The sequence below is a fragment of the Pan troglodytes genome, chromosome 9 (genome assembly GCF_028858775.2).
Source record: "Pan troglodytes isolate AG18354 chromosome 9, NHGRI_mPanTro3-v2.0_pri, whole genome shotgun sequence".
In the NCBI taxonomy this organism is placed as follows: Eukaryota; Metazoa; Chordata; class Mammalia; order Primates; family Hominidae; genus Pan; species Pan troglodytes.
In genome coordinates this window covers 21204707-21231248 of record NC_072407.2, presented here as the reverse complement: position 1 = coordinate 21231248, position 26542 = coordinate 21204707, and the positions used below count along the sequence as shown (strand labels likewise).

The 26542-nt window shown below is 37.2% G+C and overlaps 1 protein-coding gene across 7 annotated transcripts in view; it reads left to right on the top strand.

The window, feature by feature from the left end:
• The window catches only part of PIK3C2A (phosphatidylinositol-4-phosphate 3-kinase catalytic subunit type 2 alpha), a 120777-nt gene that overhangs the window by 37873 nt on the left and 56362 nt on the right, over nt 1-26542 (top strand). For all 7 annotated transcript variants that reach the window (XR_010147498.1, XR_010147496.1, XR_010147497.1 and 4 more), the window contains 6 exons: nt 11267-11370; nt 16267-16424; nt 18172-18292; nt 19330-19441; nt 21019-21098; nt 21230-21293. Coding sequence is in view for 4 of the 7 variants with exons in the window: in XM_009460000.4 (XP_009458275.2) it covers nt 11267-11370; nt 16267-16424; nt 18172-18292; nt 19330-19441; nt 21019-21098; nt 21230-21293 (639 nt within the window). In the remaining 3 variants the exon portion in view is untranslated. The remainder of the gene's footprint in view (nt 1-11266; nt 11371-16266; nt 16425-18171; nt 18293-19329; nt 19442-21018; nt 21099-21229; nt 21294-26542) is intronic.

Genomic DNA, 26542 nt, shown 5'->3' with positions numbered 1-26542 from the left:
GTCAATTTCTAATAGGCAGATGACTCCCCAGCTGTGGGTCTCTATTTTATAGGTTTCTCATGAGAGAAATGAATTCTGTGTTTAGTGCCTGGAGTCAGGATTTGAGATGTAGTCTGGATTTAAGATGTCAGCTGTTTGTAGTTGTTTGGGAAGGGCAACTGCCTCGAACCTGGAGACAGACATTGGGGCTCTGAAAAGTTAGTCTTGCTATCAAAGAAAAGGAAGCCCCTTGTCTTGTAGGGAGCTGCGCTTAGGCTCAAGCCTTGCACTGGTAGAAGGCAGAGCCCCGCAATGAATGCATTGTAGCTACAATAGATTGTCTTGAAGTTAATACAGATGTTTATAAATTACCTTGATTAATTTAATTATATCTTAAATTCTGAACTTCCCATTATTGAAAAGTCATTTACCTACTGAGAGAAATAGATTATCCCAGCTAAGCTGACATTACCATTCCAGATGCAATGTAGTCATCATCTTAAGCAAGTTGAGGTTTCTGGGTAGGTGGGTTATTTACTGTCCAAAGCTCCAAGACTGGGATTCGGAACCCAAGAACTTACATGCTTTTTATCTATGTTGTACATATTCAAACCGAACTCTTTATTTATTATTATTTTTTTACCAATATGTTGCCAAAGCCAAAGGACTCTTCTGCATTTTTTTTTTAATCACTGAGACAGAAAGCTCACAAGAATCCTATGAGGCCAGAGTATGACCCATCCCTATTTTACAGTTGAGGAAACTAAGATGCAAAGAAGTTAAAAGGAATTACTGTTAATATTTTGGTGTAATAATGGTATTGCAATTAATTAATTAAATCTTATATTTAGAGATGTATACTGTAGAATTTAAAATGTAGTAAAATCAAGTGAGGTATTGGGGTTTGGAGGGCTTATAGATGAAACAAGATTGGCTATATATTGATAATTGTTGAAGCCGATGATGGATACCTGGGTGTTTATTCTGTTATTTACTTTGTGTATATTTGAAAATTTTCATGATAACAAGTTGGAGGTCAAGGAGAGGGCTGCAGAACTCTTTGCAAGCAGCAAAGTTCTGACATTCAAACCCATCTGACTCTAAAAGCCCTCCCTTTTTTTTTTTTTTTTTCCGAGACAGTTTCTCTCTTGTCGCCCAGGCTGGAGTGCAATTGCGTGATCTCAGCTCACCGCAACCTCTGCCTGCTGGGTTCAAGCGATTCTATTGCCTCAGCCTCCCGAGTAGCTGGGATTATAGGCATGCACCACCACGACCGGCTAATTTTGTATTTTTAGTAGAGATGCGGTTTCTCCATGTTGGTCAGATTGGTCTCAAACTCCCGACCTCAGGTGATCTGCCTGCCTCAGCCTTCCAACGTGCTGGGATTACAGGCGTGAGCCACCAAGGTCTGCCAGCCCTCCCTTTTTCAAACTCCGGTGATACAACATGCTATTTTGGAAGGAGTAAGTTCCCTGTCATAGGAGATATTCAAATATGGTTCAAATGGCTTCCCAAATTTAGTTATATGTCACAGTATCCTAGAGAGTTTAGGCCTACTCAGTCCTGATTTGGAGGAAGGGGTGTCAAAGGACAGTATGAAATTTCAGGGGGAAGATAACCAGTTTTTTCAAAACTTTCCCCCTTGGACCTGCATTTGGGACCTCTTGACTAGATTATTTTAAAGTTTCTTCATACTCAGGAGCCTATAAAGTTGGGAAAATGACAAGACAAATAGCAAATGTGAAAATAGAGTACCCTGGGAACAGTTTCTTTTCAGCTCAAAACCCAAAGCACAGGTTGCTAATGCTTTCATTGCGAAACTCAACTTCCTGCCCCTGCTTGACCTTTTTAGTTTAGATTGGTCACTCCTAGTTCAACACATGTGTTCTCCACCCTTTCCTTTGGTGGGGCAGGGGTGTGACACCCATGTAAGTCTCCCTACATTTATTTTTTCTTATGTATTTAAAATATTTGTCACAGTACCATCTTGATATTTTCCTTATTTGGGGTGCTTTCAGAAAGTATCTTGGAGGAATAATGAGGATGGGTAGTTTCCTAAAGATAGGAAGAAGTTTGCCTAGCAAGATCTGGGTAATCAGGTCACATAGGTGTTACAGAGAGCTGCTAGTTGCTCAAACTCTAGGAATTAATTAACTAGGCTGCCAGACAGGATTAGTTTTAGCAGAAACACGTTCCTAGATCTTAGTTTAAAAATATAGGGGAAGGATTAAAGTAGTAAGCAAATGGATTATGAGAGATATGAGTCAGAAACTCGGTAAGCAATAATATGACTTGATCAGGGGATCAATCAGAGAGTGGAGCTAGATTACTACAGTGTAGCATGTCAACAGCTTTACTGATAGCATGCTATCTGAACTGACATGGCTTAGGCTACTTGCCAGTCTTAGGGCAGTCTAACTGCAGCATGGCTGAGGAAGTGTTCATCATTCCATTATACTCTAATCAAACCCCATCTAATAATTTTGTTTGAGTATATCCTAAGAGGGGCCACCAGTAAGGAAACTGAAGTTTGTCTTTTTTTTTTTTTTTTTTTTAAGACAGGGTCTCACACTGTTTTACCTAGGGTGGAGTGCAGCAGTGCGATCACGGCTCACTGTAGCCTCTACCTCCCATACTCAAGTGATTCTTCTAATGCAGCCTCCTGAGTGGCTGGGACTACAGGTACACGCCACCACACCCAGCTAATTTTTTTGGGTTTTGTGAAGATGAGGTCTCCCTGTGGTGTAAGCCATTGTGCCCAGCCTAGAGTATGTCTTGAAAAGAGAAGACTATAGTTTTCAGGATCTAGAACTTATGCCATTTGAGGAACTGTTGGAGGCATTTTGTCTGAAGAAGAGAGTATTAATTGGAGTTAAATCACTGAATCTGAGTTTCTTTATCTATGAAATAAAGTTGGCTAGACTAGATCCCTTTCATAAATAATAGTTAAAATTTGGGAAGTTGCCATGTGGAAGAGGAAGTGGACTTTTTTTTTTTTTTTTTTAAGGTTTTGTATTTTGGACATACATTTTCAAACCAATTCAGGAAGTAGAATACCTGAAAGTCATGGTGCTCTTATAAAACAGGATGAAATGTTGATATACTAATTTTTTCAGTACGTTAAATATATTAAGTATACTACTTTGTGTTACATTAGATGACAATCTGTGCTAGATTATAATAGAAACAACTGGTAGAATGGTGGGTGTGGTGGCTCATGCCTGTAAACCCAGTGCTTTGGGAGGCCGAGGTGGGAGGATTGCTTGAGGCCAAGAATTCGAGACCAATCTGGGGAATGTAGGGAGACCCGTGTCTATAGAAAAAAAAAATAGCTGTATGTGGTGACGCACGCTGGGACTACAGCTATTCTGTAGTCCCAGCTACTCAAGAAGCTGCAGTAGGAGGATCTCAAGCCCAGGAGTTTGAGGCTGCAGTGAGCTATGATGATAAGGCCGTTGTACTCCAGCCAAGGCTACAGAATGAGACCCTGTGTCTAAAAAACAAAGGAATAACTGGTAGTAAGGGCTGAAAGTTAAAATACATTGCATAGAAAAACTTAAAATTAAACAAGCCCTATTTGTTTGTTTGTTTTTGTTTGTTTTTTTGAAACAGGATCTCGCTCTGTCACCCAGGCTCTGGAGTGCAGTGGCGTGATCTCGGCACACTGCAACCTCCACCTCCCAGGTTCAAGTGATTCTCCTGGCTCAGCTTCCCGAGTAGCTGGGACTACAGGTGCATGCCACCATGCCCTGCTAATTTTTGTATTTTTAGTAGAGTTGGGGTTACACCATGTTGACTAGGCTGGTCTCGAGCTCCTGACCTCAAGTGATCCACCCACCTCAGTCCCCCCAAGTGCTGGGATTATAGGCGTGGCCACCGTGCCTGGCCAAACAAGTCCTATTTGTTTATATATTTTTTTCTGTGAATTGAGAATTCAGTTTAGTAGCTTAATTTTAAAATCTGTTGTCCTAAAAAGTAGAACAAGAACCAATGGGGAAGAAAGTCAGGGAGACAGGTTTCATGGCTAAATATCTATAAAGGAACTTAGAAAGAGACATTTCATGATGGTTGCTCTCAGGTTGTGTTAAGAGAAAAACTTTAGGCATATTTAACGTAGTTTAATTCAGCAAAGAAGAGATCACAAATCAGGCAGCCCCTGAAGCAGAATGGGTTCAGGGAGACTCCAGTGCAGCCATGTGGTGGAAGATTTATGGTCAGAAAAGGAAAGTGATGTACAGAAAATGGAAACGAGGTACAGAAACAGCTGAATTGGTTATGGCTTGATGTTTGCCTTATTTGAACATGTTTTGAACAGTTGGCCACCCTTGATTGGCCGAAACTTGGTGATTGGCACAAGAGTAGGTTACAGTTTGTTGTACACATCCAGTTAGGTTACAGTTCACTATGCATGGAGAAATTGTTAGGCTGAACTTAAAATGTGTTAGGAGGCAGGTTTAGGCTAAATTTAACAGTTGTAAACACAATTATTTGAGACATTGACTTAGAGGCTTGGCATGCATCTGTTATAAATGCTATAGATAGGATTTTCTTTTTTTAGATGGAGTCTCACTCTGTTGCCCAGGCTGGAGTGCAGTGATGCAATCTTGGCTCACTGCAACATCCATGTCTCGGGTTCAAGCAATTCTCCTCTCTCAGCCTCCCTCGTGAGTAGCTGGGATTACAGGCACCTGCCACCACACCCGGCAAATTTTTCTATTTTTAGTAGAGATGGGGTTTCACCATTATTGGTCAGGCTGGTCTTGAACTCATGACCTCAGGTGATCCACCCACCTCAGCCTCCCAAAGTGCTGGGATGACAGATGTGAGCCACTGCGCCCGGCCCAGATGGATTTTTGTATGAAAAAGTTCTAAGCCTTCTTGTTAGTGCTAAGATTTCATTTTGTTTGTGTACAGGAAGATAAAGTTTGGTTTGATGTAGACCAAAATAGGGAGATAAACTGAACACTGGTAATAGGCTGACTTTGGAAATCCATGGCACAATTCATTGGCACGGAGCTTTTAATTTTTCACACACCATTCGTCTCTACTTACAAACCTTTCCCTGATATTTTTTATTGGAAAATAATACTGCAATGCCTATTCTTTATAATTACTTCACATGCTTAAGTGTTCATTTCCTGTAAGAATTTTGTGCTTTGTGGTAAAAACTCAACACAGAGGGTATTTTTCTTCTCACTCAGCAAGCTTACTTCCTGTTTCCATCTAGTGTCCTTTGTTTTATTAATAATAATCTAAATACTTTAGTTCCAATTTTTTGTGACCAAAACCAGTAAAAGACATAATACTTAAAACTGTCTTCTGGCAATTTAAGTTTAAATCAGGCTTTTAGTTAATAGCTGTGAATTTAACTACTTTGAGCAGATTTCAAAGAATTTTATAATAGATCAAATTATTGTCATAGAGGTGGCTTTGCAAAGTTCTTTGGTTGTAAACTCTTTCTAAAAGTTAATTGTATTAACATTTTAAACATATCCCCATTGGCAAAATGTCTATTATTAATTTTAAAGAAGAGCGAAAGTTAAACAAAATGTGATTTTCATAGACTGACTGAGTATATTTGAACAGTACATATAAGTTTCTTTGGGAAAAAGTCCAAATAAGGATGTAACCAACTTTCTTCTGAAAAGTAATATGTATTTAATGTTTAAAGTGCATTTATTGAAAACTTGGTGTTGTGTTCCATATAATTTCTGGGTAATGTGGCATGAACCTTGAACTTGTATAGGTATAAATCTTCCCCATATTCTTGTAACTACTTTACAGAGTATTAATGATAAATTTTTGTGAATTATTTTAAACCTTCACCACTTTCCTTAAACCTCCAAACTCACCTCTGCCAACTCTCTACCATTTTTTTTCTTTTAAATTGAGGTCAAGGCCATCCATGTGTGAACTGCTCACCTCACATTTCCCTCATCTTTCTGGTTTGAAAGGAAGAGATGTTCCTTCCCTTTTCCAAAACTTAACTGTTTTTTTTTTGTTCCTGTTTGTTCCTGTCTTCCCCAAAGTTATTACTGTTTGTTTGTTTGTTTTGGTTTGGTTTGGTTTTGTTAAGGCAGGGTCTTGCTCTGTCATCCAGGCTAGAGTGTAATGGTGCAACCTCGGCTAACTGCAACCTCTGTCTCTTGGGTTCAAGCCATCCTCCTGCCTCAACCTCCTGAGTAGCTGGGACTACAGGGGCATGCCATCATACCTAGCTAAGTTTTGTATATTGTGTAGAGATGGGGTTTCACTATGTTGCCTAGGCTGGTCTCCATCTCCTGGACTAGAGCTATCCACCTGCCTCCCAAAGTGCTAGGATTACAGATATGAGCTACCACACCTGTCCTTAAAGTTATTACTCTTTAAAAAGGAATTTGTACTCACTGCCTTTCCAGTCTCTTGCTCTCCTTCTGTTATTCCCATTATGTTATAGAATTGCCAATCCCTTGACCATATTCACCATTTCGCCCTTTTGCTTATTTTTAAAAAATTGACTACATCCTTTTCTTGAAACTTCTGTTGCCCTGGGTAAATCTACTTCCTATTTTTCTTCCTGTGATTTTTGACTCCTTTTTCTTTGTCTAGCCTTTAAACATAGGCATTCCTCCAAAGGTTTTGTTCTTGGTTGTTTTTAATAACACTTTACTTGTTTTCCCTTGGCCAGTGCTTTATTCTTGAGGCTCCAATTTACTTAAATTGAAAGCTACTGATCTAGACCCTTGTAGTAATGTGACTCCTTGGCTGTCTATGCTCGAGATGCCGTGATGGTTAATTTTATGTTTCAGCTTGACTAGGCCATGAGGTGTCCAGATATCTGATCAGACATTATTCTGGGTATTTCTATGAGCGTGTTTTTGGGTCAGATTAATGTTTGAATTGGTCAGCTGGATAAAGCAAATTCCCTGCTTAATGTGAGTGAGCCTCGTCCAATTAGTTGAAGGCCTGCAGAATGACCCTCCCAAAAGTAAGGGGGAAACTCCCCCTGCTTGACTGCTTTGAAGCTGGAACATCAATTTTTTTCCTACCTTTGGACTAAAACGGAAGCATTGGCCCTTCCTGGGTTTTGCAACTGCACCATTGCTCTCCTTTGTCTCCAGCTTGCCAACTGCAGATCTGGAGACTTGTCAGCTCATAATTGCATAAGCCATTCCATATATACGAAAATAAAGAGATGTCCTAGTTCTGTGCCTCACAGATACAGGCCCTTATGTCTCCTTTAGCTTCCCAAAGAGACTGTTTCCTCTTAATGGAGCTTGACCCAAAGACTGCTGACTGAGAATTTGCTGTCTCAGTGATCCTGATGGATGCTGACAGCAGTTAACAGAGAGAGTGAGTTCCCTGTAAAAAATTACAGAAATTGGATGATCACTAAATCTTTGTCTCTAGCTCTGGAATAGAATATTTCTGGAGTAGAACATTTCTAGACGATGACCTAAACATCTACATGGATTTTCAAACACAACATATTTACTAGAGAACTTTGTATCTTCCCCTGCAAACTTCTTTCTTTGTTCCAGGTATTGGCTAATGCATTGGCAGTGTTTTCTTATTGATTATCATATATCTCTTTCATTTGTTAAAAAATGTGTGTGGTTATACAATGTGAGGATTGCACATACTAATCATTTGTGGACTCCACCATTAAAGAACTTGGGCTAGAAAGGGGAGACAAAATGTGAATGTGTATAAATGCAGTACAAAATAGAAAGTCTTGAGTGCCACAGAAGAAACGTCTGTGCAAGATCCATGGAGAAAAGAGATGATTTGATGTTTTGGTTTGTTTGTGTGGAGTTTGGAAGTGGGGTGGGAGTATGGGTGAAGGGAATAGGTGTAAAATATATGTATTTTTTATTCCAGAAAGAGCAGAGGGAAAAACCCAAAACTGTTAATGTTTGAGGTGAAATATTGGCAGCCTAGCTATTTTTTACTCTTTACAGACTTTAACGTTTGAGTTAACTTTCCAGATTCTATTATTACCTTGATGTGTGACTAGATAATTATTATATTCAGTTTTTGTTAATTCAAACTCGTAACTTGAATAAAAGGAAAGACCTAATTCATGAGAGACACAGCAAGAAATACAACTATTATTATTTTTTTTAAATCCTAAAATGCCACCTAAGGAGATTCAGAATCTGTTTTTAAAATAAGTAAAACATGAAGAACAGTTCTTCAGGGAAAGATGATTCTTGGGTCAAGCAAAGCTTTAGGTTTTCCCAGCACTGCTCCCACAAAGGTCACAGTGTTGTTTTTCACATTGTGTTTTTAAGGATTTTTAAGGATATTCTTTTGAGAGACAGATTAGCATGGTGATTAAGCATGTGACATTGAAGCCAGACTGCCTGGGTTGAAATTAACACTCTGCCTATATTAGCTGTATGACCTTGTGAGTTAATTAACTCATCTGTGCCTCATTTTTTCCATAAAATGGGAGTAATAATAGTTCCCACCTAATAGAGCTTTTTTGATAAATAAGTATATAAATGAATGCCTCTAGATATATTTATATAATTATATATATATATTTATTATTATTATTATTATTTTTGAGACGGAGTTTTGCTCTTATTGCCCAGGCTGGAGTGCAATGGCACGATCTCGGCTCACTGCAACCTCCGCCTCCCGGGTTCAAGCGATTCTCCTGCCTCAGCCTCCCAAGTAGCTGGGATTACAGGCATGCACCACCACGCCCGGCTAATTTTGTATTTTTAGTAGAGATGGGGTTTCTCCAGTTGGTCAGGCTGGTCTTGAACTCCCAACCTCAGGTGATCCGCCTGCCTCGGCGTCCCAAAGTGCTGGGATTACAGGCATGAGTCACCGTGCCCAGCCAAAAATTAATAGATTTTTGACACATGTGGTAAAGGAAGTTTAAGAGGAAGGTGAAGGGAAAAGTCCAGAGGCAGGATAGCTTGATTTGTGTTTTATAGGAACAGGATATGATTCAAGCTAACTGGAACATAGAAATCTTTAGGGAAATTCTGGGAAATAAGATTGGATTAGATTGTGGCAGATTTGGAGTGTGAAACCAGAGGATTTGCTAGGAAATATAAAATCCCATTCCTTAGAGTAATATAGTCTATTTGTCATAGTGGTTGCTTCTGTAATACAAATTGATTGATATGTGATTGGTAACTATGAGACTGAGGTCAATATAATGGGGAAGTAGCATTAGTTCAGACGTAATCTTTCCCAGCATATTAACTTTTTGAAATAATCAGAAACAAACTTCTCACAACCTAAGAGAAAGCTTTAGCACTATATGAAGATGTTAGGAAAACACTGAGAATTCTGCAGAAGTGTCCTCTTATTAGTGAAAATGAGTGGCTTCAAGAACAGTTTCACATTCCACAGTATTAATCTGTCAGCTATAACAATGTTTGCAGACCAAGAAGCTGCAAAAACATTATTTCTCTTTGATTTTTTTTTTTTTTTTTTTTTTTTTTTTTTTTTTTTTGAGACGGAGTCTCACTTTGTTGCCCAGGCTGGAGTGCAGTGGCGCGATCTCAGCTCACTGCAACCTCTGCCTCCCAGGTTCAAGCAATTTTCCCGCCTCAGCCTCCTGAGTAGCTTGAATTACAAGCACTTGCCACCACGCCTGGCTAATTTTTGTATTTTTAGTAGAGACAAGGTTTCACCATGTTGGCCAGGCTGGTCTTGAACTCCTGACCTCAGGTGATCCGCCTGCCTTGGCCTCCCACAATGGTACTGTACTTTTAACTTCATTGCAATTGGTGTTGACTAGAAGCATATGTCCTGAAGAATTCGTATCTCAAATGAGGAAACAAGAGCACCAGGGTTTTAGGCTTCAAAGGATGAAATGCTAGGTGCAAATGGGAGCAGACATTTAACTGTGCTAGTATTTTTGTAAGGACCTATTATCGTTTTAGTTAGGGCTTTGATTACAGAGTTATATTGATATAAAAATTATTTTTATTTTTAGAGATGGGGCTTCACTGTGTTGCTTGGGCTGGCCTCGAACTTCTGGGCTCAAGTGACCCTCTTAATTTAGCCTCCTGGGTACCTGGGACTACAAGTGTGCAGTGCCACACCTGGCTACATTGATATTCAGTAGTCTACCTTAACTCTCTTTTCCCCAGGAGACTTGTTACTTTTAGTTGTGGTTTTGTAGCACTCGAAGTATTTATTTTTTTCTCCAAATGTGTATATCACATTCTAGCAGAAAGGGCTCTGACATGTTTTAAAGGAAGGAAACTCATAAAGGAATTGTTGACCTAAATTTTCAGTTTAATTTTCTCACACAGAATCATCTTGTGTGCTGAGGCAGGCAGATTGCTTGAGCCCAGGAGATTGAGATCATCCTGGGCAACATGGTAAAACCCCGACTCTACAAAAAATACAAAAATTAGCCAGGTGGGGTGGTCCATGCCTGTAGTCCCAGCTACTTGGGAGGCTGAGGTGGATCACCTGACCTCAGGAGGTCAAAGCTGCAGTGAGCCATTGTTGAGTGACTGTGCTCTAACCTAGGCGACAGAATGAGTCCTTGTCTCAAAAAACAAAGAAAAAAAAGAATCTTTTTGTGTGCCATAGTCATTGAAATCTGTTATAGCTCTTGAAATGTACGCACTTTGTTCTCACTGAATTTTGAATTGAGAATGTTCCAATTCTAATTTTAAAGGGAATTTATATTTGAAATTTGCACCAAATCAAGTATTTTTATGTAGTGTCAAAACACTCTCAATGGACTCTGCTGTTTGGCTATGCTTGGGTGGTGAATTGATCTCCCTGAAAGCTGTAAACAGTTTTTGACCAGACGTAAACTTAGCTTTTTAGGGATTGTGAGGATGTTTGTATAAGTTTATTAACCTAGAAAATGCCCATTCTCTTACATAAAAAACCATCTTTCTTGGGATTTGGGGCCTAGTTGAATATATAGAATTTCTGGCTGATTAGAAGAGTCCCAAATGGGCTTGATCTCTTCATATTCTTAAAACAGAGAGTCCTTTAATTTCATTTAGTTGTAAAATTTCTAAAGTGTCTATTTTAGGAATATTTTGAATGGAAAGGTCTTTAGCATTCCATTCTTACTGACCGGTATAGCCTGTTTCTACTATTGAGCAAGTAAAACCAAGGAACTAAAATAAGGCTTAGTTGACATTACTTTTACAAAGATAGAAATATATAATTTAAAAATTTGTTATTGATATGATTTATTTTACCTCCATTGCTTTGTACATATTTTCATAAAAATATGTTTGTGCTATGCTGCTATGTAGCATTTTGTGGATCTTCCACTTTTAAAATAAAAACACTTTTTTAATTACAGAAAGACCCAAATGGGACCAGTAGTTTGCCAACTGGAAGTTCTCTTCTTCAAGAAGTTGAAGTACAGAATGAGGAGATGGCAGCTTTTTGTCGATCCATTACAAAGTAAGGAATTTTTCTTTATAAATGTTCATTTGAAAAATTCACTTGAAAACCAGTTTAGTGCTAATAATTCTAAAATTTTAAAAATTTTAATTATTTTCTTCTTGTGGCTAACATTTCAAGTCAAAGAGTTAATTGGCACCTTATCACAAACTACAGTTGAACTTGTATCTTCACCTGTTAGATTTCTTAATATTTGGAAGAAAAAACTGAGGTCAGACAGTAGAGTTCTGATACTGTAATAACCAGTGAAAAATATGACTTACCTGTAAGTTTCAGTACACTTAAAAAATACCTACTTTTGTTTTAGAGAGACTTAATTTTGCTGTAAACTTTCTAGCATTCAAAATACTGTTCGACATATTTAAGAGATGATATTATAATAGGCAAGTTTAGAGGAGCAAATATATTTTCTGAAGTTTAGAAAAACACATTTATAGAATGTTCTCTCAATCTTAAATGTGTCTAACATTCATTATAGGTGAGGAAACTGAGACTCAGAGAAGTAACCTAACAAACTTTACTTGGCTAGTCAGTGATATCAGTAATAGAACCAACTCTCTTTTGCTTCTGGTTAAGCATGTTTTCTTCCCATTATATCACTATATTAGTCGTGACTTCTGTTACGAGTGCTAGAAACCCATCTTGAACTTAAAAAGGTTCATGTATTGGTTCACAACCCAAATAGCAGATAGAGGAAGGATGGGGTAGAGTTCATTAACAGCAAGATTCAGGAATTCATTACTATATATCATCCCTCCTTCCTTCGATTCTCCTTATCCACTCCATTTCCTTTCCTTCACCTTCCTCACTTTTCTTCCTCTGCCTTTCCTCCATGCAATTTAATGGTCTCAGTAGCAGAGAAGAAAAAGGAGTCCCCTTAGCTAGCCAGATAGGAAAATCCCATAGGAGGAAAGAGTGGAACAACAATCCTTGTGGCCAAGAGGATGAGAGATCTGTTATCTAAAAAAGGGAAGTAGATCACCACTGGGAGATTTTTTTCTGAATCCAGCATTGTCTTCAGTGTGGTCTGCTTTAAGCATAGCAGTATTTGGGGTTCCCAGAACATTTTTGAGTATGTACATTATTTTAATGTTAAAGAACTTAATATTTAATGAGATTTTCTGGACCATTGGTGATATTTTATTAAAACTCTGTCTTCCTTTATGTTACCTTTTAACCAGCATTTCTTTTCTTCAGAATACCTTAGGAAAAAAATATTATCAGTAGAGTCACTTTTTCTTGGCAAAGGTTACTCTCCCCAGACAGGCCTTGTATTTTTCTGTTAGGCCATGTTAAGTAACTACTACATTTAAGCTTTGCAAGTTGAGAAGTTAGGCTCTCTGAGACCTACCTTTTTTCTCCCATTTGAATCTTAGAGCTATTTATACAAACTCTGCCACTAATTGAAAATGATTGTTTTTGTTTACACACACACACACACGCACACACTTAAATGTGATACGAAACTGCAAATGGACTAAAGAGAGAATGAGTTCTCTTTGTAATTTTATTTTCATTAGTAGACTATGACTGCAACAAATACTAGAGCAGTAAGAAGTACTAGTGTTTTTGAAGGCATGTTCTAGGAACTTCACTTGTTCCCCTGTGGTGACCATGGAGATTGAGATGAGGAGATGTACTTTGAAATTAGTGGCTCTATTTTTTCCATTGTGCTCATTTTGCAGTGGATTTTTAAAACAAGTATGTAGGCTTTTAATTAGAGAGCCAGTTCTTTGCTTTTTGAGATCTCCTAAAATTATTCATTTATTCATTTAAATTCAGCTGTGAAATTAGTGTCAGGCTGTCAGAATGATATTTGTTTATAGTTAAGATAAAATACAAAACAGACTTGGAATTTATTACCAGTTCTAGGTATTGGTTTTTGTTGTTGTTGTTTCTCATCTGTGAAATTAAAGAGTTGGACTAGTGATTTCAAAGATGTCTTTCAGTTTAAGATTCTGTAATACATTGATTCAGGACTGCTTTTCATTATTACTGAGTTTTTTGTCTTATTTCTTTCCTGTTACACCTATCATAATTGACAAAGCTTGCTATATCTACTAGTTACAGGTGCTGAAAAGGTTCTTTTTTTTTTTTTGAAACGGAGTTTTCACTCTTGTTGCCCAGGGTGGAATGCAGTGGTGCGATCTTGGTTCACTGCAACCTTTGCCTTCCAGGTTCAAGTGATTCTCCTGCCTCAGCCTCCTTAGTAGCTAGGACTGTAGGCATGTGCCACCATGCTCAGCTAATTTTTTTTGTATTTTTAGTAGAAACGAGGTTTCACTACATTGGCCAAGCTGGTCTTGAACTCCTGACCTCAGGTGATCTGCCCACCTCGGCCTCCCAAAGTGCTGGCATTACAGGTGTGAGCCACCGCACCCAGTCGAGAAAGTTCGTCTAATAGTGTTAAATACCAGTAGAAGTTATTGCCACTTTATTTGTGGTCCTTTAGGATAAGATGAGAAACCACATTCTACAGCTGTCTTTCTGAATAGCTTTATGGTCGTATTATATTCATATATTCATATATATACTATTTATATCCTATACTAGTATCTTGACCCCAAAAACTTCCTGTATGTTTTCAAGGACTTCAACTCTGCATTTGGTTAATTTTATTCTAAACAGTGCTGACTATACTTTCCTATAGAATAATATTAATTTATTTGAAATTTTTCAAAACCCTCATTTTTATCTCTTTTCTTCTTTTTATATTCTGATTTTGCATGATTTGGTTATCTGTGCAGAATTTTAGTCTGATTGAGCACACAAAAGTAGAAAAATAAACCATAAAGGATTTTCGTTTCTGCGTAGAGATACTGAATTTCCTGAACTGTAGAGCCACACTATGACAAAGCCTTTTATTTGGGTGATAGGGAAGTGGAAATTTTAGAGAAAATAAAAAATTAGAGTTAAATACTCTTTATAGATAGTCACTTAAGAACATCAAACTGTAATGTGTGGCTTAGAGTATCCATAAAAATACCTTATGTGGTCTATATTGAAAGTGAATAATTTACTCAGTCAGCAGTTATTCATTTAATAATTTAATTTGATTTTGTATGTTTAAATGCTTAAAGATTTCGCTACCAAAAAACCCCACAAAAAAACCTCAATTGTAAGGAATCTTAAATCTTAGGTGTTTTGTGGTTTTTGGCAATTTTTATAAAGCAAACAAACCATGGATTAGAAGAAATCAATTTTACAGAAAAAGGTAATTAGTGTATTTTCTGGATCTAGTATCTTCCATGGTACCAAGTAAATACAAAAAAGACTCATTATAAAAACATTTCTTAAATTGTGATAAAATATACGTAACAAAAATTACCATTTTAACTGTTTATAAGTGTACGGTTCAGTGACATAATTACATTCACATTGTTGTGTAAAAGAAAGGACTTATTTTAAGAAAGGGAAATGCAGGTTTCCTCCTCTCAAACCAAGCTAAGTTTTATCACTGGAATTTTTGTCTAATAAATTCTTGTCTTAGCTATCAAGAATTTCTGCTTTTACTTTTGTCATCCTTAACGGTTTCTGAAAATTGAAAGCTTGCTTAGATGTAGAAAAAATTCTCTAACATTTTATACATTAATTTCGTGATTTGATGTGAGCATCTGTCTTAGTGTTTGTATTACTATAAAGGAATGCTTGAGACTGAGTAATTTATAAAGAAAAGGTGTATTATATTTTTAATATTGGATCCTTTGTGTTGCTTAAGATTTCAGTGCAAAAACCAGATTTATTCCTTCACTAACTCATTTATTTGACAAGAAGGTTAAAGCACTTACCGTGTACTAGGCACTGTTCTAAACGCTTTATAAACTAAATTCACATAATTCTCACAACAACCCTATCAGGTAAGTAGTAGTATTACCCCCAGTTTATAGAAGAAAAAACCGAAGCAAAAAGGAAATTTAATAACTTGAATAAGTTCACACAGCTAATAAGTAGTATAATCAGGATTCAATCTAAGGTAACCTGGCTCTAGAGGCTATGCACTAATGGTTACATGTGCTACCTCTCCAGAACCTTTTTCTGTCATCTCAAGCTGTTTTATTCTACTTATGTGACCTGATTATTTTAATCTCTACAGAAGCAAGTATACAATACTTCTAGCATTCATTCCATTCATAGCCCTATGAAAAGCAGGAAGGAGGACTGGTACCTGTCTTCTAACCTCTAGAAAAAAGTCAGTTTAAAAGAGCTCACAAGTGTAAAGAAGTTATCAAATCTTTGTCTTATGATAACAGCAGTGCTGGCTGGAGATGAGCCATACACCACATTCATGTATTTAATTTTAAACTGTGTTGCTCCTATGAATACCTTCACAGGCAGTTCTTTCAATTCCCTAAGTTTTAGAAATCACTTTGAGGGAAGAAAGGCCTTGTAGCACTGTAAAAAACCATTGTCTATATTTTGTTCATTATCTAGCAGCCAAAAACAATGTTTGTAGGAAAAAGGTCCTTAGAAGAAAAATATTTTTTAAGACAACCAACTTTTTATCCTTTTGGCCATTATAGTTTTAGGACTACATTGCCTATAGAATCATTTAAAAGGTACCATTTTGTGTAATTGTACTGTGTGGCAAAAGATTTTTAAGCAGAGGACCTCATTTAAAATGCCATTTATCCAAGCATGTGCTTGGGTAGTGTTGATAATGTTACCAAAGATATCCTGGCAGTAGTTCATCTCTTCCTTTTCCTTGGGTTTCTTTTATTTAAAAGGAAAATGCTGGTATTTGGAGTTTCAACAGGAGTTCATTCATTGCAGTTTCATGAGCTGCTTGAGTTGGACAAAGACACAGAACTGAGTGGCTGTAAACATGTAAAGCCTTGTTCAGAGCCCTTAAATGAAGTTTTTTTAAAAAGAATTTAATTTCTTCTTTCTTGTGAACAGATTGAAGACCAAATTTCCGTATACCAATCACCGCACAAACCCAGGCTATTTGTTAAGTCCAGTCACAGCGCAAAGAAACATATGCGGAGAAAATGCTAGTGTGAAGGTCTCCATTGACATTGAAGGATTTCAGCTACCAGTTACTTTTACGTGCGATGGTAGGTTTATGGTTCCTCAAGCCTCTCGTTTTGCTCTGTTAGGGGGAAATGTTTAAAATATCAATATTATCATTCTTTTAATAAACCAATTTTGTTATGTGTCTTTTTGGCATTCATATGGATAGTTTTCTCGTTAGAACTAGTGGGGAATCAGGTTACCTTTATAAATAGATAATTATCTGAAAAGTGCTGAGTAACTTTTGTTAATCAGTGGCTCTTGGCCAAGGCTGAAAAGCATTAGATAGAAAAGCTAATTATAATTTAATTCTTTATTTTTCTCCTTCATTTTATGACAGGAAGCATGCTTGCTTATAAAGAGCTGTCAGTGAAATTGAAATTCCAGATATCTTGCTAAGTTCTTCTGTGGAGAAGATAATTCTTTTATTTTAATCCTTTCTTCCAAACTTGGTATGGGTGTCCTCTCTAGAGATGTATTCCCAAAGTCTGTAGGAAATTTTTTTTATAGTTTTAAAAACTAATTTTATTTCCTTGCAGAGTTTATTGCATTTCATAATATATATTATCTTAACGGGATTCCAACCAAGGAATGAGATCCTGTATTTCTACCGTACTTTGGCCTAAGAATTATGCCATTTTTATTCTTTAATGGTTATGACTAGGAATGTGTCTAATATTCAGATACATTCTTTCTAGCTTTGTACTTTTGAAGGCCCTTTGAAAAAATATAAATCTGAAACAGAAAAGCATTAGCTACTGTAACAATTATTCTTTTAGTTGTTAAAGGAAAAGTTTCGTGTTTTTTTTTTTTGTTGTTGTTGTTGTTTGAGAGAGAGTCTCACTCTGCCACCCAGGCAGGAGTGCAGTGGCATGATCTTGGCTCACTGCAGTGAGGGTGACAGAGTTAGACCCCATCTCAAAAATATAGCCTACCTGCTGTATTTTTATTTTTCATTGGAAAATATACCAGGCAAATGTCAAACATTTAAAATGGTGAATCTTTTTCTTATAATTCATTTTAAATCATTGTTTGCTAGATACTGCTAAATATCATCTGTGGGGGATTGTTTCCAGGACCCCCTTCAGATACCAAAATCCCAGGATGCTCAAATCCCTGATATAAAAGACATAGTATTATCATATAACTGATGCACATCCTCCTGTATACCTTATTTATTTTTGGTTTAATTTTTAAATTTTTAACTTGTATGGGTACATAGTAGGTATATATATATTTATGGGGTACATGTGATTTTTTTTTAAAGTATCAAAGGGAAAGGGTAACGTGATGTTTTGATACAGGCATACAATGTGTAATACTCCTGTATATTTTAAATCATCTCTAGATTAGTTATAATACCTAATACAATGTAAATGCTATGTAAATATATGCTATACTGTATTGTTTAAGGAATAATGACAAGAAAAAAAGTGTGTACATATTCGGTACAGTTTTTTTCAAGTATTTTTGTTTCATGATTGGTGAATCCACAGATGCAGAACCAACATATATAGAGGGCCAACTGTATTAGGTTAAATAAAATATTATTTTATTTAACCTAATACAATATATTAGGTTATAATAAATAAAATATTATTAAAATTAGCTTCACCTCTTTCCATTTACTTTTTTCAATGTGGCAACTAGAAAATTTAAAATTATATATGTGGCCTACATTTGTGGACTGCATTATATTTCTATTGTATACTGCTGTCTTAAATTATAAGTAATACAGTCTTGAATAAATATAAATGAGCAAAGTGAAAATAATGACTAACTCTTTTACAGTGAGTTCTACTGTAGAAATCATTATAATGCAAGCCCTTTGCTGGGTACATGATGACTTGAATCAAGTAGATGTTGGCAGCTATGTTCTAAAAGTTTGTGGTCAAGAGGAAGTGCTGCAGAAGTAAGTTTATTTAACTACTGAGCAACATCCTTGGAAATTTCATTTTTAATGGTTTAATCTAGAAAAATTTCAAGTTAAATTTATAATGCAGAAATACATTGGGTCCTATTGAATTGATTTATTGAATCAATAAAATTTTATTGAAATATATAATGTCTAAGATGTCATGTCTAAGACAGTGGTGGGGTTTCAGAGATAAGTGAGACATTGTATTCCCTTAAGGAGCTTGTAGTCTTTACAGGAAGAGTTTCAGGCAGTTGGTTAATAAGTGATATAATGGGTCTTTCTTACTGTAAAGAGTCAATAGTCACATCATTATAGACTATATTCCTCTTGCAACATGCACTGTTACTTTATGCACAGTAGTCAGCTGTGATTTCCTTTCAGTTGCCTGAAATAATCATTATATGAATCTTTTTCTTACCCAGGTATTTATTATATCTTTTTTTTTTTTTTTTGAGACAGAGTTTCACTCGTTACCCAGGCTGGAGTGCAGTGGCACAATCTTGGCTCACCACAACCTCCACCTCCCGGGTTCAAGTGATTCTCCTGCCTCAGCCTCCTGAGTAGCTGGGATTACAGGCATGCACCACCACGCCTGGCTAATTTTGTATTTTTACACAATACAGCCTGTTGGTCAGGCTGGTCTCGAACTCTCGACCTCAGGTGATCCACCCGCCTCGGCCTCCCAAAGTGCTGGGATTACAGGTGTGAGCCACTGTGCCCAGCCTTGTAATTCATTATATCTAGCATTTAGTCCAGTTGTTTTACAGATTTTATTCTCCTAGGCCGCCAGAAATGCCCTGTCCCGATTTTTCTTATTTCCTTCTTCATCTTTGTCTTCATCTTCTTTCTTTTTTACATTGACTCTTCTCGTACAGAATAATTTCTCTGTTTAAATGCTCAGACTTGATTTTAAAACTGTCTCTGTTTTACCATTCTCTTAAATTTCTGATGCAGGTGCAATTTAAATTTTACCCTCACCTTTATAATTTCTAATTTGAATAGAATAGTGAATAATTAATATATCTTAACAGTAATCATTGCCTTGGAAGTCATGAGCATATTCAAAACTGTCGAAAATGGGACACAGAAATTAGACTACAACTCTTGACCTTCAGTGCAATGTGTCAAAATCTGGCCCGAACAGTAAGTGTGTACCTCATAACTGAATTCCATTTGTTTGAATCTGAATAATTCTGCTAATTTGCCAATTTTCAACTTGTACATTTTTCATGATTTCATAGTTGGAATGGGGTGATGAACTCATCCTCAACAGGAATCTTCTTAGCAAATGAGGGGAGATGTTCAATCATGAAGGTTTAGGTAACATAGTCCTTAGAGGTAGAGGCATATTTGAAAATCAAAGTGGAGAAATTAAAATTTGGTTGGTAATAGCTTTATACAAGAGTGAAAACATCAGGGTGAGTCAGGGAAAAATGGGGAAGAAGGAAAAATTTTGAATACTAAATATGGGTTGGGGATGAAAAGAAAATCCACACTGACCTTTGTACCAAACTGAGAAAAATAAATTATTCATCACAAAATGAAAACTAATTCCCTGTTTTAAAACTTCACTACTTTCAGTAGGTGGATGCTGTTTAAAAAAAAAAAAAAAGTGCTTTCAATGCTTTCTTTTGAGGTTAAAGCAAAATAGAATGCAGCAAATTTAGCCATTTTGTTTTACTGCGTGAACCCTTGATGAACTTAAAATCGAATTTTTAATCTCTAAAGAGAATTATTCTTTATTTGTTAGAATTTTGGATGGAAAAATATCAGTGATGTCTGCTTTCTTTTTTTCTTGGTTTTCTTGAGTTTTGCTTTTATGTTAGGTAGAATTCATTTCAATTGGGTAAAGACTATTTCATAAAATTTGGTACATTTTAGCAGTCATTGGTAACTTTTCTTTTCAGTTTCTTAAGGAATGATGTTCTTTTTTTTTTTCTTTTGGAGACAGAATTTCCCTCTGTCATCCAGGCTAGAGTGCAATGGTGTGATCTTAGCTCACTGCAACCTCTGCCACCCACCCTCAAGCGATTCTCGTGCCTCAACCTCTGGATTAGCTGGAACTGCGGGCATGCACCAACCCACCCAGCTAATTTTTTTGTGTGTGTTTTTAGTAGAGACGGGGTTTTGGTGTGTTGGCCAGGCTGGTCTCGAACTCCTGGCCTCAAATGATTCACCTACCTTGGTCTCCCAAAGTGCTGGGATTACAGGCGTGAGCCACCGCGCCCTGTCAGGAATGATGTTCTTGACTACATTTGCATAATGTAGACTTAGGGTAGAAGAGCGAGTACCTTGTTCATGATGGGGAGTGGGAGGAAAATTGATTATCATTAGAAAAAATAATGCAGAAATTTAAATGACCTCCATCTGTTTTCTACCCCATATGCATTTGGCTATCAGCCATCTTTAGTGTTTTTAGCTCTCTGTTCTCTATATATAGAATAGAAATAGTTTTTGTTCCAAAAGCTATTTATATATCTGAAAGTAGACTTGAAAGCATTTATGTTTTCCATTTAACAAACAAGTTTTTTTTCAGGATGTTGACTCACTTTTTTTCTGAGTCAGTTACAAATAATATTTAATTCTGATAGAATTTTATTTTCAGTTCTCAGAAAAACACTTTAGTTGCAAGATTTTATCATACACTTAACTATATTTAAGTTGACAATAGAAAGACCAAAGAGTGGATGTGATTTTTTTGTGTATATGTGTTTGTTTAGGCAGAAGATGATGAAACACCTGTGGATTTAAACAAACACCTGTATCAAATAGAAAAACCTTACAAAGAAGCCATGACGAGGTATATCATCTAAAGCATTAATTGCAGGTTTTCAGACTTTGTTTTTGGATGCAAATACACTTATTTTGGTGATTAAAACAATCATTTTGTGTGTAGCATCCTTCAGCCACAATAACTGTTGTTTCTTTCAGACACCCTGTTGAAGAACTCTTAGATTGTTATCACAACCAAGTAGAACTGGCTCTTCAAATTGAAGTAAGTCTTAATTCACATTTTGGCATAATGACTTAAAGATTCTTGCTTCTTCTTTCTCTTAAATGGTAGTGTTGGCATTGGATTAAATATTTTAGGACTTTTAAGACTATATTCTTCTTTTTAATTTATAAAGAAAATAAGTTTAATTGACTTACAGTTCAGCATGACTGGGGAGGTCTCAGGAAACTTAAATCATGGAAGAAGGCACCTCTTCACAGGGCAGCAAGAGAGAATGAGTGTCAAGTGAACGGGACCCATTATAAAATCATCAGATCTCATGAAAACTCACTCACTATCATGAGAACAGCATGGGGGAAACCACCCCCATGATTCAGTTTATTGCCATCTGGTCCCACCCTTGACATGTGGGGATTATTACATTTCAAGGTGAGATTTGGGGGGGACACAGAGCCAAACCACATCATTGTGCCCCTGGCCCCTCCTAAATGTCATGTCCTCACATTTCAAAACACAATCATGCCCTTCAAATAGTCTCCCAAGGTCTTAACTCATTCCAGCATTAACCCAAAAATTCAAGTCCAAAGTCTCATCTGAGACAAGGCAAATCCCTTCCACCTATGAGCCTGTAAAATCAAAAGCAAGTTAGTTACTTCCTGGATACAATGGAGGTACAGGCGTGGGGTAAATACAGCCGTTCCAAATGGGAGAGATTGGCCAAAACAAAGGGGCTACAGGACCCATGCAAGTCCAAAATCCAATAGGACAGTCATTAAAGCTTAAAGACTTTTTTTTTTTTTTTTTTTTTTTTGAGGCTGAGTCTCCATGTGTTGCTCAGGCTGGAGTGCAGTGGCACGATCTCGGCTCTCTGCAACCTCTGCCTCCTGGTTCAAGTGATTCTCCTGCCTCAGCCTCCTGAGTAGCTGGGATTAGAGGCATGCATCACCATATCTGGTTAATTTTTATATTTTTTAGTAGAGATGGGGTTTCACCATGTTGGCCAGGCTGGTCTCGAATTCCTGACCTCAAGTGATCCTCCCACCTCGGCCATCTAAAGTGCTAGGGTTACAGGCATGAGACACCGTGCCCAGCCAAGACTATATTCTTGACATTAATGTTTCATGTCTTGTTTTCGGACCTAACTTACCCCCAAAATTTTCAGTAATGCTTAAATTAACGTGTTTATTCTCACTTCAGCTCTGTTGCCAAGAAGAACCTTCAGTTCAACTCTAAAAGCATTTATTGGATGCGCTTACTATATGCTGAATGCTAGAGTTATGAAAATGAATGACCTAGTCCCCACCTATCAGGAATTTAAAAACTAGTGGTGAGGGATTTAAACAAAACTTCAATATAGTATAGTAAAATGTATTATAGAGGTATGCCTTGCAGTTATGGAGATCAAGGAACAGCACCTTACCTAAGTTGAGGGTTCAAAGAAGGCCTCTTAGAAGGGATGTTCCCTGAACCAAGTCTTATACAGTTAGCAAGAAAAAATTGGGAAGGGTATATAAACAAAAGCAGATAGGTGTGATATTTACATGGAAGTATAAGCAATTCTGTGATAGAGTACAAAGTATAAAATGAAGATTGGCAGATGACATTGGAGATAGCTATGTGATTATTATCCTTATAATCCATGTTAAGGAATTTTACTTTATCTTCTAGGTCAGGAGACCATATCCAGTCTACTTTCTAATTTGTAAATTAAAAAAAAAAAATTAACAAAACCACACCCCTGGATTTTTTGTTGTTGTTGTTTTTTGTTTTTTGAGACAGAGTCTTACTTTGTCACCCAGGCTGGAATTCAGTGATGTGATCTTGGCTCACTGTAATCTCTGCCTCCCGGGTTCAGGTGATTCTCCCACCTCAGCCTCCCTAGTAGCTGGGATTACAGGTGGGTGCCACCATGCCTGGCTAATTTTTGTATTTTTGGTAGAGACAGGGTTTCACCATGTTGGTCAGGCTGGTTTCGAACTCCTGACCTCAAGTGATCCACTCGCCTTGGCCTCCCATAGTGCTGGAATTGGGCATGAGCCACTGCGCCTGGCCCCATACCCCCCCCCCCTTTTTTTTTTTTTTTAACATATTCTTTCTTGTCATTTACATTTGTGCTCCAACACTAGAGTTGAGTAGTTGGAACAGAGATTGTGTATCCTGCAAAACCTAAGCTGTTACTGTTTGGCCCTGTACAGAAAAAGTTGGCCGACTCCTGCTCTAGCCACTTAAGGTATTTTTAGCCTAGGGTGGGTTGGGTGAATTGTTTAGTCCTGTGATCTGAAATCACTCTGGCTGTATTGTGGAAGTTAGATTTCAGGTTGGGATTGGTTTCAGAGCGAATATTTAGAAAGGTTTTTATAGCAGTCCAGGTGAAAGATAAAGAGCATGGAGAAGTTAAAAAGGAGAGAACTGATTAACAATATTTAGGAGATAAAATTGAAAAGATTTTAATAGGTGATGAGATGTGAGTGAAGGGGAAAGAGTATGAGTGTAGGATGGCTTCCATATTTTTATCTACAAGTACATTCTTATCAACATATAAATATATTTATTCAAAAATATTCACTGAATATCTCTGGTAAGCTGGAGTTTACTAGAATCTGGAGTTTCGTATGGAGTGTCCAGGCTAGAGATAATAAACTTGGAAATCATCAGAATATAAATTGTATTTTGCAGCAATAGGCAGGATGGGGTCACCAGGAAAATCATTGTAGATGAAGAGTTGCCCATCTTAAAAAAAAAAAAATCCCTACCCCGCCCCCCGCCGCAGGAGCCACACCATTTCTCTATTCTCCTTGCCGCAAAACTTCTGAAAGTTAAGTGGTTTTATAGCTTCCATTTCCTTTCTTCCCATTCTCTTATATGCCCACTCCAATCAGTTTAGTACTTCCCTGAAACTGTACTTATTAAGGTCATCAAGGACTTCCATGATCCTGAATTCAGTAGTCAGTTCCTAATCTGTTGATCGATGGATGGATGGATGGATGACAGGGTGTCACTCTGTCACCCAAGCTGGAGTGCAGTGGTGTGATCACAGATCACTGCAGCTACAACCCCCTGCAGATTTCTCTGTGTTGTCTGGGCTGGTCTTGAACTCCTGGGCTCAAACAATCTTCTTGCTTCGGCCTCCCAAAGTGTTAAGATTACAGGTGTGAGCCACTGTGCCCACCAAGTCTTTATTTTTCTCAACCTGTCTGTATTTTTTGATACAGTTGATCATGTCTTTCTTTTTGAAATACTTAGTTGGCGTCTGGGATACCACCTTCTGCTTTCCTTATTTCTATTAGCTGCTCTGTCTCACTCTTACTTGTGGCTTCTTCCTTATCTTCCTGACTACCAAACATTAGCATATCCCCAGGGCTCAGTTCTAGGACCTCTTCTCTCTGTATTCACATCCTAGGTGATCTTGGTATATCCCTATACTGATTGACTCTGAAATTTATATGTCTAACCTTAACCTTTTCCACATCTCCAGACTCAAATATCTATTACTTGACATCTTTATGTGAATATCTAATTAATTGACATCTCAAATTTAAGATGTACAAAACTGAATTTTTTATAGTACCCATCATATCTATTCATCCATCGACCTTTCCTTTCTCTTTTTAAGAGTTTATTTTTTGAGAGCAATATTAGGTTCAGAGCAAACTGAGAGGAAGGTACAGAGATACCTCATATACCCCCTTCCCTACACATGCATAACTTGACCTCATTATTTCCCTTTTTAATAAATGGCAACTTTGTCTTCCATTTGCTCAGACCAAAACCCTGGAGTCATCCTTGATGTCTCAAGAAAAAGATCTTATACATTTCACATTCAGTCTAATTCTGGTCAGCTCGACCTTGAAAATACATTTAGAATGTGAGCACTTTCATCACTACCAAAGCGATACTCTAGTCAACTGCAGTAGTTTCTTACTAATTTCCCAGTGTCTACCCCTGCCCTCTACAGTATGTCTTCCACAGGCAACCAAAATGATCTTTTGAAAATAAGTCACTAAATGTAATGTGATATCCTGGATTGTATTCTGGAAGATAAAAAGCTCATTAGTGGAAAAGTTGGTGAAATCTGAATAAAGTTTGAAATTTACTTAATAGCAATATACCAGTGTTAATGTCTAGCTTAGACAAATGTAACGTGGTTTATGTAAGATTTACTTAGTCTAGTTTTCCAACATTATGTGGGAACTTTGTAATTTTTAACTGTCTATAAATTTAAAATTATTAAAAGGTAAAGATTTTAAAAATGAAAATAGGAAAATTAGCCAGGTATGGTGGCGTGTACCTGTAATCTCAGCTACTCAGGGGGCTGAGGTAGGAGAATTGCTTGAAACCGGGAGGCAGAGGTTGCAGTGAGCTGAGATCGCACTGCTGCAGTCCAGTCTGGGTGAATGAGACCTGTCTTAAAAAAAAAAAAAAAAGGAAAAGAAGAGCAGAAAGCAAAATAAGAGAAAATCAAAGGCAGAAGGTGGGGCTTTGAAAAGATAACATTTGTAAATCCTTTAAAAAGTGTTAGATCATGTCACTCCTTCACTGAGAATCCTGTTTACTATCTTACTTAGTAAAATTCAAAGCCCTAATTGTAGCTTCAAGGTTCCGCACAGTACGGACTCACTACCTCTCTGATCTGGCTTCTTATCACTTCCCTTTGTTTTTTTTCTGGTTGATTATCTGCCAGTTATGTTCCCCACTGGGGACCCCTGTGCATGTTGTTCCCCTCTAAATGCTTTTCCCTGTGACATTTGCATGGCTCACCCTTACACTTTTTTAAGGTCAGTGCCCAAATATCACCAGAGATTTATTTACTCACCATCTTATCTAAAATAGTAACTCTATATTATACTTATCCCCCTCCTTTATTTTTATAGCTTTATTGAGGTATAATTTATATATCATAAAATGTACCCATTGTATGCACACAATTCAGTGATTCTTAGCCAATGCATAGAGTTGTGTAATTATCACCACCATCCAGTTTTAGAACATTCTCATCACTCCCAAAAAAGTTTCCTTGTACTGATTTGCAGTCAATCCTCACTGCCAGCCTCAGCCCAAACAACTACTAATCTGGTTCCTATTTCTATAGCTTTGCCTTTTCTGGACATTTCATGTACATGGAATCATGTACTATGTGGTTTTTTACATCTGGTTTCTTTCACACACCATATTGTTTTTGAGGTTCATCCATGTTGTAGTAGGCATCTGTAGTTCACTTTTTTCTTGCTGAAAAGTATTCCAGGCTACCCCACATTTTGTTTATTTGCCAAATGATTAGCATTTGGACTTAA